At 42.0% G+C, this 13,343-nt stretch overlaps 1 protein-coding gene across 1 annotated transcript in view; it reads right to left on the reverse strand.

Moving 5' to 3' along the window:
* The window catches only part of LOC122561825 (leucine-rich repeat-containing protein 23-like), a 59,380-nt gene that overhangs the window by 33,651 nt on the left and 12,386 nt on the right, over nucleotides 1-13,343 (reverse strand). Inside the window, exons 5-6 of the mRNA XM_043714031.1 lie at nucleotides 8,717-8,917; nucleotides 6,859-7,106 (exon numbers count right to left, since the gene is read on the reverse strand). Coding sequence (XP_043569966.1) covers nucleotides 6,859-7,106; nucleotides 8,717-8,917 — 449 coding nt within the window. The remainder of the gene's footprint in view (nucleotides 1-6,858; nucleotides 7,107-8,716; nucleotides 8,918-13,343) is intronic.

Here is a 13,343-nt window from a genome sequence, read left to right on the forward strand (position 1 = left end):
GTATGCTTTCCTTTATTGGTCAGAGTATTGAGTACAGGAGTTGGGAGGTCATGTTGTGGCTGTACAGGACATTGGTTAGGCCACTGTTGGAATATTGTGTGCAATTCTGGTCTCCTTCCAATCGGAAAGATGTTGTGAAACTTGAAAGGATTCAGAAAAGATTTACAAGGATATTGCCAGGGTTGGAGGATTTGAGCTATAGGGAGAGGCTGAACAGGTTGAGCTGATTTCCCTGGAGCGTCGGAGGCTGAGGGGTGACCTTATAGAGGTTTACAAAATTATGAGGGGCATGGATAGGATAAATAGACAAAGTCTTTTCTCTGAGGTCGGGAGTCCAGAGCTAGAGGGCATAGGTTTAGGGTGAGAGGGGAAAGATATAAAAGAGACCTAGGGGCAACTTTTCCACGCAGAGGGTGGTACATGTATGGAATGAGCTGCCAGAGGATGTGGTGGAGGCTGGTACAATTGCAGCATTTAAGAGACATTTGGATGGGTATATGAATAGGAAGGGTTTGGAGGGATATGGGCTGGGTGCTGGCATGTGGGACTAGATTGGGTTGGGATATCTGGTCGGCATGGATGGGTTAGACCGAAGGGTCTGTTTCCATGCTGTACATCTCTATGACTCTATGTTCTCTGAAGCACTCTGCGAGTGGGTGTCCAGTCTCCCCAGTGTAGCGGCGATCACATCAGGAGCAACGGATACAGTAAATGACGCTTGGAAGTGCAGGTGAAACTTTGATGGATGTGGAAGGCCCCTTTGAGGCTTTGGACAGAGGTGAGGGGGGAGGTGTGGGTGCAGGTTTTGCAATTCATGCGGTGGCAGGGGAAGGTGCCAGGAGAGGAGGGTGGGTTGTTGGTGGGCTTGGACCTGACAAGGCAGTTGCAGAGGTATGGTCTTTATGAAAAGTGGATAGGGGTAAGGAGGGAAATATATGTCTGGTCGTGAGGTCTGTTTGTAGGTGGTGGAAATGATGGAGGATGATGTGATGTATACGGACCTTGGTGGGGTGGAAGGTGAGAACCAGGAGGGTTCAGTCCTTGTTGCGGTTGGAGGGGTGGGGTTCAAGGGCAGATGTGCAGGAAGTGTATGAAATACGCTGGAGGGGATCTTCAACCACGTGGGAGGGGAAATTGTGGTCTTTGAAGAAGGAGGCCATCTGGTGTTCTGTGGTGGAACTGGTCCTTTTGGGAGCAGATGCGGTGGAGGCGGAGGAATTGGGAATAAGGGATAGCAGTTTTGCAGGAGGCAGAGTGGGAGGAGGTGTAATCCAGGTAGCTGTGGGAGTCAGTGGGTTTGTAGAAAATGTCAGTTTTGAGTCAGTCACTGTTGGTGGAGATGGAGAGGTCCAGGAAGGAGAGGGAGGTGTCGGAGATGGTCCAGATGAATTTAAGGTCGGGGTGGAATGTGTTGGTGAAGTTGATGAACTGTTCAATCTCCTCGTGGGAGCATGAGGTGGTGCCAATGCAGTCATCAATGTGGCGGAGAAAAAGGTGGGGAGTGGTGCCGGTGTAACTCCGGAAGATAGACTTTTCCATGTAGCCAACATAGAGACAGGCATACCTGTCCATCTTCCTTCCCACCTAATTGCTCCACCCTCCCCTCTGATCTATCACCATTATCCCCACCTCCATTCATCTATTGCTCTCGTAGCTACCTTGCCCCCAGTTCCACCCCCTCCCATTTATCTCGCCACCCCCCGAGGCTCCCAGCTCATTCCTGATGAAGGGCTTTTGCCTGAAACATCAATTTTCCAGATACTCGGATGCTGCCTGACCCGCTGTGCTTTTCCAGCACCACACTCTCGACCCATGCTGACCACATATCCTAACCTAATCTAGTCTCATTTGCCAGCACTTGGCCCATATCCCTCCAAACCCTTCCTATTCATATACCTATCCAGATGCCTTTTCAATGTTGTAATTGTATCAGCCTCCACCACTTCCTCTAGAAGCTCATTCCATACATGCTCTGTGTGAAAAAGTTGCTCCTTAGGTCCCTTTTATACCTTTCCCCCCTTAATCCTAAAACTATGACCTGTAGTTCTGGACTCCCCCACCTCAGGGAAAATACCTTGTCTATTTATTCCATCCATGCCCGCTATAAGGTCGCCCCTCTATAAGGTCACCCCTCAGTCTCTGACGCTCCAGGGAAAACAGCCCCAGCCTATTTGGCCTCTCCCTATAGCTCAAATCCTTCAACCCTGCAACATCCTTGTAAATCTTTTCTAACCCTTTCAAGTTTCACAATAGTCTTCCAATAGGAAGGAGACCAGAATTGTACACAATATTTCAAAAGTGGCCTAACCAATGTCCTGTATAGTCGCAACACGACCTCCCAACTCCTGTACTCAATACTCTGACCAATAAATGAAAGCAAACCAAATGCCTTCTTTACTATCTTATCTACCTGCGACTCCACTTTCAAGGAACTATGAACCTGCATACCAAGGTCTCTTTGTTCAGCAACACTCTCCAGGACCTTACCATTAAGTGTATAAGTCCTGCTAAGGTTTGCTTTACCAAAATGCAGCAGCTCACATTTATCTAAATTTGAACTCCATCTGCCAGTCCTCGGCCCATTTGCCCATCTGGTCAAGATCCCGTTTTACTCTAAGGTAAAAGTCTTCGCTGTCTACTACACCTCCAATTTTGGTGTCATCTGCAAACTTACTCACTATACTTCCTATGTTCATATCCAAATCATATGTATAAATGACAAAAAGCAGTGGACCCAGCACCATTCCTTGTGGTACACCACTGGTCACAGGCATCCAGTCTGAAAAGCAACCCTCCACCACCACCCTCTGTCTCTCATCTCGAGAGGACTAGAATATAAAAGCAAGGATGTACTTCTGAGGCTTTATAAGGCTCTGTTCAAACCACATTTAAAGTACTGTGAGCAATTTTAGGCCCCATACCTCAGGAACGATGCACTGGCCCTGGAGCGGATCCAGAGAAAGTTCACAAGATAGGTCCCAGGAAGACTTAACATATGAGGAACATTTGAGGACTCTGGGACTATACTCGATGGAGTTTAGAAGGATGAGGAGGGATTGGATTGAAACTTACAGAATACTGAACAGCCTGGACAGAGTGGACATTGAGAAGATGTTTCCATTAGCAGAAGAGACAAAGATCGAGCTTTAGAGTAAAGGGAAGACTGTTTAGAATGGAGAGTGGTGAACCTGTGGAAATCATTGCCACAGAAGGTTGTGGAGGCCAGATCATTGAGTATATTTAAAACAGAGATCGATAACTTCTTGATTGCCAAGGGGATCAAAGATTACAGGGAGAAAGTGGGAAAATGGGGTTTTGAAACCTATCAGAGCTGAAAATGTGTTGCTGGAAAAGCGCAGCAGGTCGGGCAGCATCCAAGGAGCAGGAGAATCGACGTTTCGGGTATGAGTCCTCATTCCTGAAGAAGGGCTTACGCCCGAAATGTCAATTCTCCTGTTCCTTGGATGCTGCCTGACCTGCTGCGCTTTTCCAGCAACACATTTTCAGCTCTGATCTCCAGCATCTGCAGCCCTCACTTTCTCCTTTGAAACCTATCAGCCATGATTGAATGGCAGAGCAGACTCGATGGGCCAAATGGCCTAATTTCTGCTCTTGTGTTTTATGATCTTGTAATCTAATAGCATTAAAGTCCTTTGAATGGAAATAAAACATTTTATGTTTAAATACAATGCTGAGATTTTCACCCCAGGAAGGTTTCTGGTCCATTCCTTAATCTGTATCTAATCACAAAGGTTAAACAGCTATACCAGCTCACATTGCCCCTTAGTTAAAGAGAATTCTTCTTCAAATTACTGCACAAGGGACCTCACTCTACGCAAGTGATCACAGGTGAGGACAGAAGTGGGTTTGGCTACAAACATTCACTAAGTTCAAAATTGAGTAAAGTATCAGTGGACCACTATCATCAAAAAAAGGGAGTATAGGTGGGAAAATGGAGAATATTATGGACATTTTAATAGATGTGAATATGCATAGACATGAAACGCATTTGCACAATTAAAGTACAGAAACACTTTTCTCAACTAGGAGGAAAGAAGAAAAGTCTGAAATCCAAAAGTAAAAATAAAAGCATTCCAGAAAATGGGCAACAAACTAATCAATACTAAATAAAAACAGATTAATTATTCATTGTCAGTTCAGACTTTGGCATCAGGCATACACCAGCCATCTGCACCATCATGGCACATCTCTGAAGCACTTACATTATGGTTTTGCACTTCTGTGCTGCACTTTGAAGCATACTAGTACTTAGCACTGTAATTCTGCTGCTAGGACAAGTCAGGCATTCATCTCATAGACTCAACAAGGTGCAATTTATATCTCCTTGCTCACACTCTTGCTGCTCACTCACATTATGCCTGCTTGGATGCTCACAGCATCACAGCTTTTCCTTGTCTTGCCTTACCTTGCCTTTTTGTGCCATCTCAGCTAGAGATCGTACTTTTGTCGTGCTTGTGCAGACACAAGCCAGGCAGCTGGTTGTTGTCAGCAATGATCAGTCAAATGGGAAGACATGTTGTTGTACTTCACTGTGCTTCATCAATCTATGCCTGCAGTATGAACCATCAATTTACATAGCAAACACAGAATGTGCTTCAACCAAATAGGCTTGTCTCAACGTCTAATGGAATTGTTCTCAGTCAAGACAAGGAAAATAGCCCTCAGTCACAGGGTTCCAGCACAGTAAAGGGGAACATCCACTCTCAGTCCATGGGGTTGGACATGGTCATTCAGCTATTTTGGGCTGTCAAGTTCACAGGGTTTATGTCATAAAAATCAGAGGAATCAGGCACTGTCATCCTATGGGTTAAGTGCTGACCAGATCATAGAGTCATGCTAAGTCAGTGGGAGAGCTGCATACAACAGTCAGGAGTCTGCTCACTCATCCTTTCTGGATCAGTGGTGCTGGAAGAGCACAGCAATTCAGGCAGCATCCGAGGACAGGCTGCCTGAATTGCTGTGCTCTTCCAGCACCACTGATCCAGAATCTGGTTTCCAGCATCTGCAGTCATTGTTTTTACCTCACTCATCCTTTGGGCTGTCCATCCAGATTGGGAAAGGGGATGAGCCACGATCAATCCTGGAGGTCTGTCCACTCAAAATCAAGAAGGTGTTATTAGGGGTCAACTATGGGAATTTGAGTTTGCATTCTGAGATGCAAAGAGGATAACAACTTTGAAAGGGGTTGCAACATATAAAGGGAAGATGATACAGCATGTGAGGGAAAGAGGAAATGTGATGGAGGGTCATCATCAGTTGGCACTACCTTGATTTCGATGATGGGACATTGTACTATGTCTGGTAAGACACTGTGGTATGCCTGGGGTTGAGATGGTAAAGTAAGGAAGTGAACAGTTAAATAAATAAATTAGATTGGAATGTGGAGGTAAAGCCAGTGGTTCAAATCTCAGTCTTAACCGGTGCTGTAGCTCAATGACCCTTTCCCAACACTCATTTCCTCCTGGTCCATTGGTTAGTTATTTCTCAGGGTTGCAAATATACTCATCCCATTGAATCATATTCAATGTTACAGGCAATTTAACAATGGGATTAGTGTATTTGCAGTCAGAGAAGGATGCATAAAGCAGCACTGCTCAATCTCAGTGTCTGAATGGACTATTCCAGGAACGGAATCGATTCAAAACCTTTATAAGATTCATAACAAAATATTACAAAAGAAGGGAAGTGTAAGAATCAAGACAAGATAGATCAATAGATCAACAGTTGAGGAGGGGTGGACACCTTCAAAGTGATGTGCAAAAGAAACAAAAGTGATGTGAGAAAAGCGAGATTCAAGTGAAGCATTCAAGAGGACATTGGATGATTACTTGGAAAGAAATCATAGAGAAGGGTTTGGAGAAAAGGCAGGAGATTGGCATTATGTAATGATGCTTGTGCAGAAATGATCGACCAAGGCCTTCTGCTAAGTTGTAACAATTCTGTCATTCTGTGACATCAAACTTGGGTTTTCAAACTCTGTGAAATGAAGGAAAAACTTAGAGGAGTTGCACAGTTTCACAATTAAATTTATAAAGGAGTTGATCGGTCAGCAGTGAAGAAGTATATCTATTTGCAGGAGATCAATACTAGAGATTGTAAATGTATAATGTATGAGTCATGATAAATCCAATAAGGAATGCAGGAGAAACCTTTTAGCGAGAGCAGTTGCAATGTGGAATTCATCATCATAAAGAGTATGTCAAGCAAATAGTACAGCTACACCTAATGGGAAGCTGCATTAACACACGGACAGAAAGAAATTATAATAGCATTAGATGAAGGGAGTTGGGAGGAGGTTTGTTTGAAGCATAAATGCCTGTGTGGATCAGTTGGACTGAATGGCTTGCTTCTTTGCTGTAAACTCTTTTAATTCTAAGTAATTTTGAAGTACTTAGAAGGAATGCATTTGAATTGATGTAATCAATCTTTATTTCTACATGGCAAAGCAGGGTGTAAGTGTCTTTGAAGCGTAAACTAAACAAGAGGAGAAAGTTCAGAGAAGCAATTTGACCTTGGTGGTATCAATAAAATCAAGATTGACTATAAATGAGATTGGAGGCTAGAGATGAGTCAATAACCATTTATCAACCTATTGTAAGTGCAAAACAGGGATCTGAAGCTTCTCCCAAGATACATGTTGATTATTTAATCATTAATGGATTTGACTTTATAGAAAGTTAAATGCTTTGGAGCAGTAAAGAATTATTTGGTACAAAAGACATAAGTCAACTTCTTGGAGCAAGTTTCAAGGAAGTGGGAGCTCTGAGAATTTAATTTCTGATCACAGAGTAAAAGTATTAATAAAGAAGTAAGGTTGCAGTGCAAGTGTTTACTTACAGTATCTTGCTGTGAAGGTAATGTATGGCACTTTCAGTTTCACTTCGTTTCCCTTGCATTTTGCTCTGTATCGCCAATCGTGCTTTCTCTTGCAGGTCCTCCTTTGTTTGCATTTGTACATCTACATGTGGTGCAAACAGTGACCCATATGTGTACTGATCTCTCAGGAGAACACTGTCCAGAATTTCAGTTGTAGTGGATTGCCTGAAGGCTGTGCTGTAGCCTTTGTCTTGGGTTAAGGGATTGCCCTGAGCAAGAATTTTAAATATATCTGTTATGTTCTATTTCTGCAGCAAAACAGTTTCAGAAGAATATCTAAATTTCACAGGGCTTTTGCCACTGTATGGCAGTCATTTTGCTTACAAGGCATTCACAGGAACATTCACTGATCGAGATCATAGCAATGCATGAGTTAGTTCTGTGTGCTATCTCTCCTTGTCTTTCTTTTTGATGCATCTCTTATTCCTGTAGCTGGGAATAAGAAACTCCTACCCACATTTTCATAGATGGTATAGAATTCACAGCAATAAAATAGGCTGTATGACCCAGCTGATCTGTGGTAGCATTTATGCCCCACATTATCCTCTTCACATCCCTCTTCGTCTAACCCTATCAACTTTAACCCTGATTTGGAGATGCCTGTGGTGGACTGGGATGTACAAAGTTAAAAATCACACAACACCAGGTTATAGTCCAACAGGTTTAATTGGAAGCACACTAGCTTTCGGAGCGAAAGCTAGTGTGCTTCCAATTAAACCTGTTGGACTATAACCTGGTGTTGTGTGATTTTTAACTTTAACCCTATAATCTTCTATTCCTTCCTTGTTCATGTATTTACCTAACTCCCCCTTAAATGTACCAAAAGCTATTTGTCTCAAATACCCAATGTGGCCATATGTTTCACATTTCAACCACTTGCTAGGCAAAGAAGTTTCTCTTTAATTCCTTTTTAAAAATTTATTAGTGACTTCCTTAAGTTTTGTGATCCTTAGTTTTAGAAATCTCACATAACCAGAAACATTTCCTCGATGCTTACTGTATCAACCCCTTCATAAATTTATAGGTTTCTATTCTCTTTCATCTTAGCGAATCACTTGTTCTTTTGAAATATCCTGAGTTGATGTGAGATCACACTCTAACACGTAGTACATAAACAAGTACATAATCCACAAGATTACGGAGGACAGAGAGTGTCAGTGTAGTATCTTTAAACATCAACAGCTAATGTGACATAGACATCTGTTCCCAAACAGATCATTACAGCTCATTGCAGAAAGTTGTTTCTCAAGTGATTGGCAAGAAAGCTTGAAATGTATGCCTGTGATAAAATTCAACTCCAGATTGACACAGCTTTTAAGATGGTCACTGTCTGCCTCTCTTCTGCGGTCCCTCCAAATCTGAATGACTTGGAGAAGGAGCATGTGGTGCTTGTTGGACTTCCATAACTACTGGGCACTGCAAGGACTGGACTGTTGACTGGACAGAGATTTTTAATAAACTTTTTGTTAAAACAAAATGGCTATTTGAGTGCTACTACTTCTTCATACTTAACATACAGAGACTGCTACCTCAGTAGATAGATTCTGACCTTTATGTTCTGACCAAGATGTATTCTGACTGCAGGATGTTGGTTAACAGTTATGATAATAATATTGACTTCGCACGAGTGTAACCTAGTTGTTGGGAACACAGGAATATAGCAGTGGGCCAGTTAGCACCTTTAGCCTGTTCCATGTGGTCAGGACATTCTACACCTTCTTGTTTGTATTTTCATGGATATCACCAAATTTCCCAAAATTTAACCTAAGAAGCAAGATTCGTGGAATAAAAAACTCTGAAGGAAGGTAACTATCTTTACTTTGAGTTTCAGCTTCTTTAGTCTCCTCAGGCTTCCGAGAACATGCACAGTGTCAGTGAGGGAAAGAACCGTGTTGTCTGAAGCATCAAGAACACACAGCTGCAAGTTGCTGGACAAGGGCAGTAAGCTGCAGATTTGGTTACTCTGAATGTACAGTTCGCAGAGTTGGGGAACATGCTGAGCGCCTTCTAGGGACTCCAACTGAAAATGATTAAACGCACAAAACAGTCACATTTGAATAAAGCACATGCACAAGATAGGGAGACTAGAAATTATATTAAAATAGAGACAAAAGTAGAAATTGCTGGAAAAGCTCTGCAGGTCTGGAAGTATCTGTGGAGAGAAATCAGAGTTAACTTTAGTATGTTAAAATACATTGAGATAGATGAAATTTACAGTACCGACTAGGTAATTCATAGGATCAAAGAATAATAACAACACAGAATAAGGCAATTGGGCCCATTTTGTCCTTGTCAGCTCTCTGTAAGAGCAATTTAGTTAGTCTCACTCCCCCAGTCATTCTCCATAGTCCTGCAAATGTTTTCTCTTCAAATAATTACCCAATTCCACAAAGCCACAATTCAAACTGGCTCCACGACTCTCAGACTCTGAGTTCCTGCACTTTATCACCGCAGTCAGCAATATCACTTCTATCTTGCCATTTAAGGCAGACATGAAGGCAAGAAGTTTGTCACGATTATAAACAGTACTCAGTCAAGTCAAGGGGGATAGCCCTCCGTCAGGGGCACAGTAAGTTAAATGAAGCCTCCAAAGACCGTCCAGGGACTTTGACATCGACAGTCAACTGCTCAGGGTGGTCAGATTCAGAATGGTCTTCACATAAGAGGTGAGGAGTTGAATATTGGACAGTTCGTCACCCGTTTTCAATCATTCTATTGTAAGATGCTTTTCTTCTGGAATTCAACAGAGGCAGGTATTAAGAGAAATGAAAGAAGATAGCACAGCTGTTACCTTTGGTGCAAGTGGAATTTTATTCCAAGTGAGTGATTGGGGAACACAGATGACAGGTAGGATTAATGTGGGGTGGGTATAGAGTGAGTGAGAGAAGATATTACAAGAAATAATGAGAATGGTGCAGCATGAGCCTCAGTGTGAGGTGGGTACAGTAGCAGAAATAGAGTGAATGTGAGGAATCAGAAAGAAGATGGTACCACTTACACTGATGGAGTGACCTTCTTCCTAAAGTGTTTGGCATTCCTTTAGATGACTGAGACGGCTTAAATCCAGTTGGAAACCTCAGAATAGGCTGGCATGGTCTGATTTTGTGGTCTGAATGCTGGGGAAAGAGAAAATCCTGCTTCTGCCTTACCTCATCCAGTAAGACCTGCAGGTCCCTCTCAGCAAAACAGTACACTAAATTGTCCTTGTCTGCCATGTCCAGGACAAATGTCAGAAACTGTGCAGGACAGCTCCAGATTCACAGTGCTTGGCTTGGTTCACAAGGATTTCAAAGATGGGATGTGTGCAAGAGATGTTAGTGAATTCTGAGATATCTGAGTGGTGAGTTGTTCCAGGAATGGTGTGTGTTAAAATGATTTGGAGTTGGTAGTGCATCAGGTGAAGATGGCATGATATAGTGTGAAAACTTGCTTGGCCTGGCAGCAAAAATCTATCCAAAGAAACTCAATGCAACTTGGACATAGTCAAAAATATGTAATTTTCAGCCCTTCTTAATCGACGGCGCAGAGAGTTAAGGGGATAGTGTATGCAAAAGATATTGAAATGTTCAATTAGCCCTAATTGCACTGAATGATAGAGCAGGCTCAATGGGATGAGTGGTCTATTCCTGTAGAACCTAACGATTAACTGCATAGAAGAGGTTTCATCATGTTGCCATTGCTTCTTTTGCCTGTCACCTTAAATCTGGTTCTCATGCATTTCCTTTATAATTTTGTTTAATATTTTCCTTCCTCATACTTCTTACCAAAATGAATCACTTTGTACTTTTCTACCTTAAATTTTGTCTGCTATATGATTGTTCATCCGCTAGCCTATCAATATCCTCTTGAAGTCTATCACATTTCCCCCATAGGTCATAACATTTTTAAATTTTGCGTTATTTGGAAATTTTGAAATTGTGCTCTCCACACCTCAGTCTAGATTATTAATATGTATTAAGAAAGGCAATGACCATTGGGGAATGCAACTGTATAAAGGTTGAGTGTTGTCCAGATCTTGCTGCATACATACATAGACTGCTTCTGTATCTGAGGAGTGAGAAATGGTGCCTAAGATTGAGGTATTATCAATGAATATTCCCCCCCCCCCCTCCACTTCTGAACATATGATAGGGGGAAGGCAGCTGATAATCCAACTGAAGATGCTTGGGTCGAGGACAGTATCTTGAGGCACTCAAGCAGGAATGTCCTGGTACTAAGATGATTGATCTACAACATCCATAAAGACTGCAGATAGCTACACAATAGAGGGATTTGGAAGTCTTTTGCTTCTACACTCAAAACCCAATGCAATAAAGGTTAGCATACTGTTTAGCTTCTGAATTGCTTGCTGTACCTTCATGCTAACCATCAGTGGCTTATGAACAAGGATACCCAGGTCCTTTAGAACATTAACACATGTCAAGGTCTCATCATATCAGAAAAATTCAGTATCTCCATTTCTCTATCAAAATTGATTACCCCACTCTTGCTTAGAGTTAAGACCCTAATTTCAGATTGAACTACATCTTTTCCAAACATTGTGGGAAATTTTATCATACCCTGGTCACTATTTCTCATAAAACTTACTGAAATACATTCCAAGAATTCTTCCTCTCTATCACTGGTGCTCATTACATTTATCCAGTCCATATGTAAATGATGTTACCTATGATTACTGCACTTCGAACTTCCTGATTATACCATACCCTATATCACCCCTACAGTTTGATGATCTCAAAACCATTCCCATCAATGTTTGTTGTCCCTTGCTATATTTTTCTGTTTGCTGAACATAAAAGAATCTTACATCCTTTTCATCTGATCAGAGATTCTCTCTCATGAATACACTGTTCCCATTCTTTATCATCTGCACTGCTCTATCTTCTATTCCTTTCACCTATCCCTCATAAATGTCAAACATCCTTTGATATTCAGTTCCCAGTGCTGGTCACTCTGCAGCCACATCTAACATACCCTCTTATTCGACCTTTCATTCACCTAGATGTGGCAGACAGCAGAGCTTAGATCTGACTTGTTGGTTGTGTGATTGCTTAGCCCTGCGTATCATTTGCTGCTTATGCTGTTTGACATGCAAGTAATCCTGCTTTGCAGCTTTATTGGGTTGACACATCATTTTTAGGTGTGCCTGATCCTACTTCTGGGAAGCCCTCTTGCACTCTTCATCAGAGCAAGGTTGATCTGATGGGTTGATGATAATGGTAGAGTGCCAGACCATGAATTTACAAATTCAGGTTCAATACATTTCTGTTGTTCTTGATGGGCCACAGTTCCTCAAAGATGCCCAACTTTGCATTGTTAGATATGTATAATATTGAACCCATTTAGCAAGATGGCAGTCCACACAATTCATTAGAGGATATCCTCACTGTAAAGATGGGAGAAAATTTCCACAAGAACTGTGCAGTGTTTACTCTTACCACTATCATCATGGATGGACAGGTAGATTGACGAGGATAAGGACAGGTCAGGAATGGTGATGGTGGTGTATGTGAAATTGTTTATATGGTATGAATCTAAAATTATGAGTATAACAGGTTATGGGGAAATTTGTTGATAAGGAGGACTTCGCAGGTGCAAAAGGGTGAATTCCTGTCATTCCCTATGCATTCAATTGCATTCCTGTTTGACTTTTCTATGGGAGGTTGATACAGTTGAGTTCCATAAACATGTATGAGTCAACCATTTTGCTATGAGTCTGGAGTTACATACAGGCCAGACCATGTAATGGTAACAGATTTCCTTCACTAAAGGGCACTAGTGAACATGTTTCATGTTATTACAATGATTTCATGATTTATCAATTTCATTTCAATTTCATCACTTGCCACATTAGACTATGAACCCAATGTAACCAATCATTAGCCTGGGCCTCTGAATTGCTAGTCCAGATCATTACCACTAATCATTGCTTCCTCTTCAGGAACACAAGCTTCAAAGCATAATAGAACAAAGAACTGTGGGTGCTGCAGATCTGAAAAAAAACTGTTCTGATGAAGAGTCACTGGACCTGAAACTGTAACTCTGCTTTATTCCCGTAACTGCAGGCAAACCTATTGAGTTTTATGGAAGTTATTCTGGCAGTTATGTAGTTAATTTAGTGTTGTAATGCTTGCCTGGGATCATATTACAGGGCTCCAGTAACAGATAATGGTAGTGCATTGTGATAGGCTAGTTAAATCACTGAGGAGAAAGTGAGGTCTGCAGATGCTGGAGATCAGAGCTGGAAATGTGTTGCTGGAAAAGCGCAGCAGGTCAGGCAGCATCCAGGGAACAGGAGAATTGACGTTTCGGGCATAAGCCCTTCTTCAGGAATGAGGAAAGTTTGTCCAGCAGGCTAAGATAAAAGATAGGGAGGAGGGACTTGGGGGAGGGGCGTCGGAAATGTGATAGGTGGAAAAAGGTCAAGGTGAGGGTGATAGGACAGA

The sequence above is a fragment of the Chiloscyllium plagiosum genome, chromosome 23, assembly GCF_004010195.1.
Source record: "Chiloscyllium plagiosum isolate BGI_BamShark_2017 chromosome 23, ASM401019v2, whole genome shotgun sequence".
NCBI lineage: Eukaryota > Metazoa > Chordata > Chondrichthyes > Orectolobiformes > Hemiscylliidae > Chiloscyllium > Chiloscyllium plagiosum.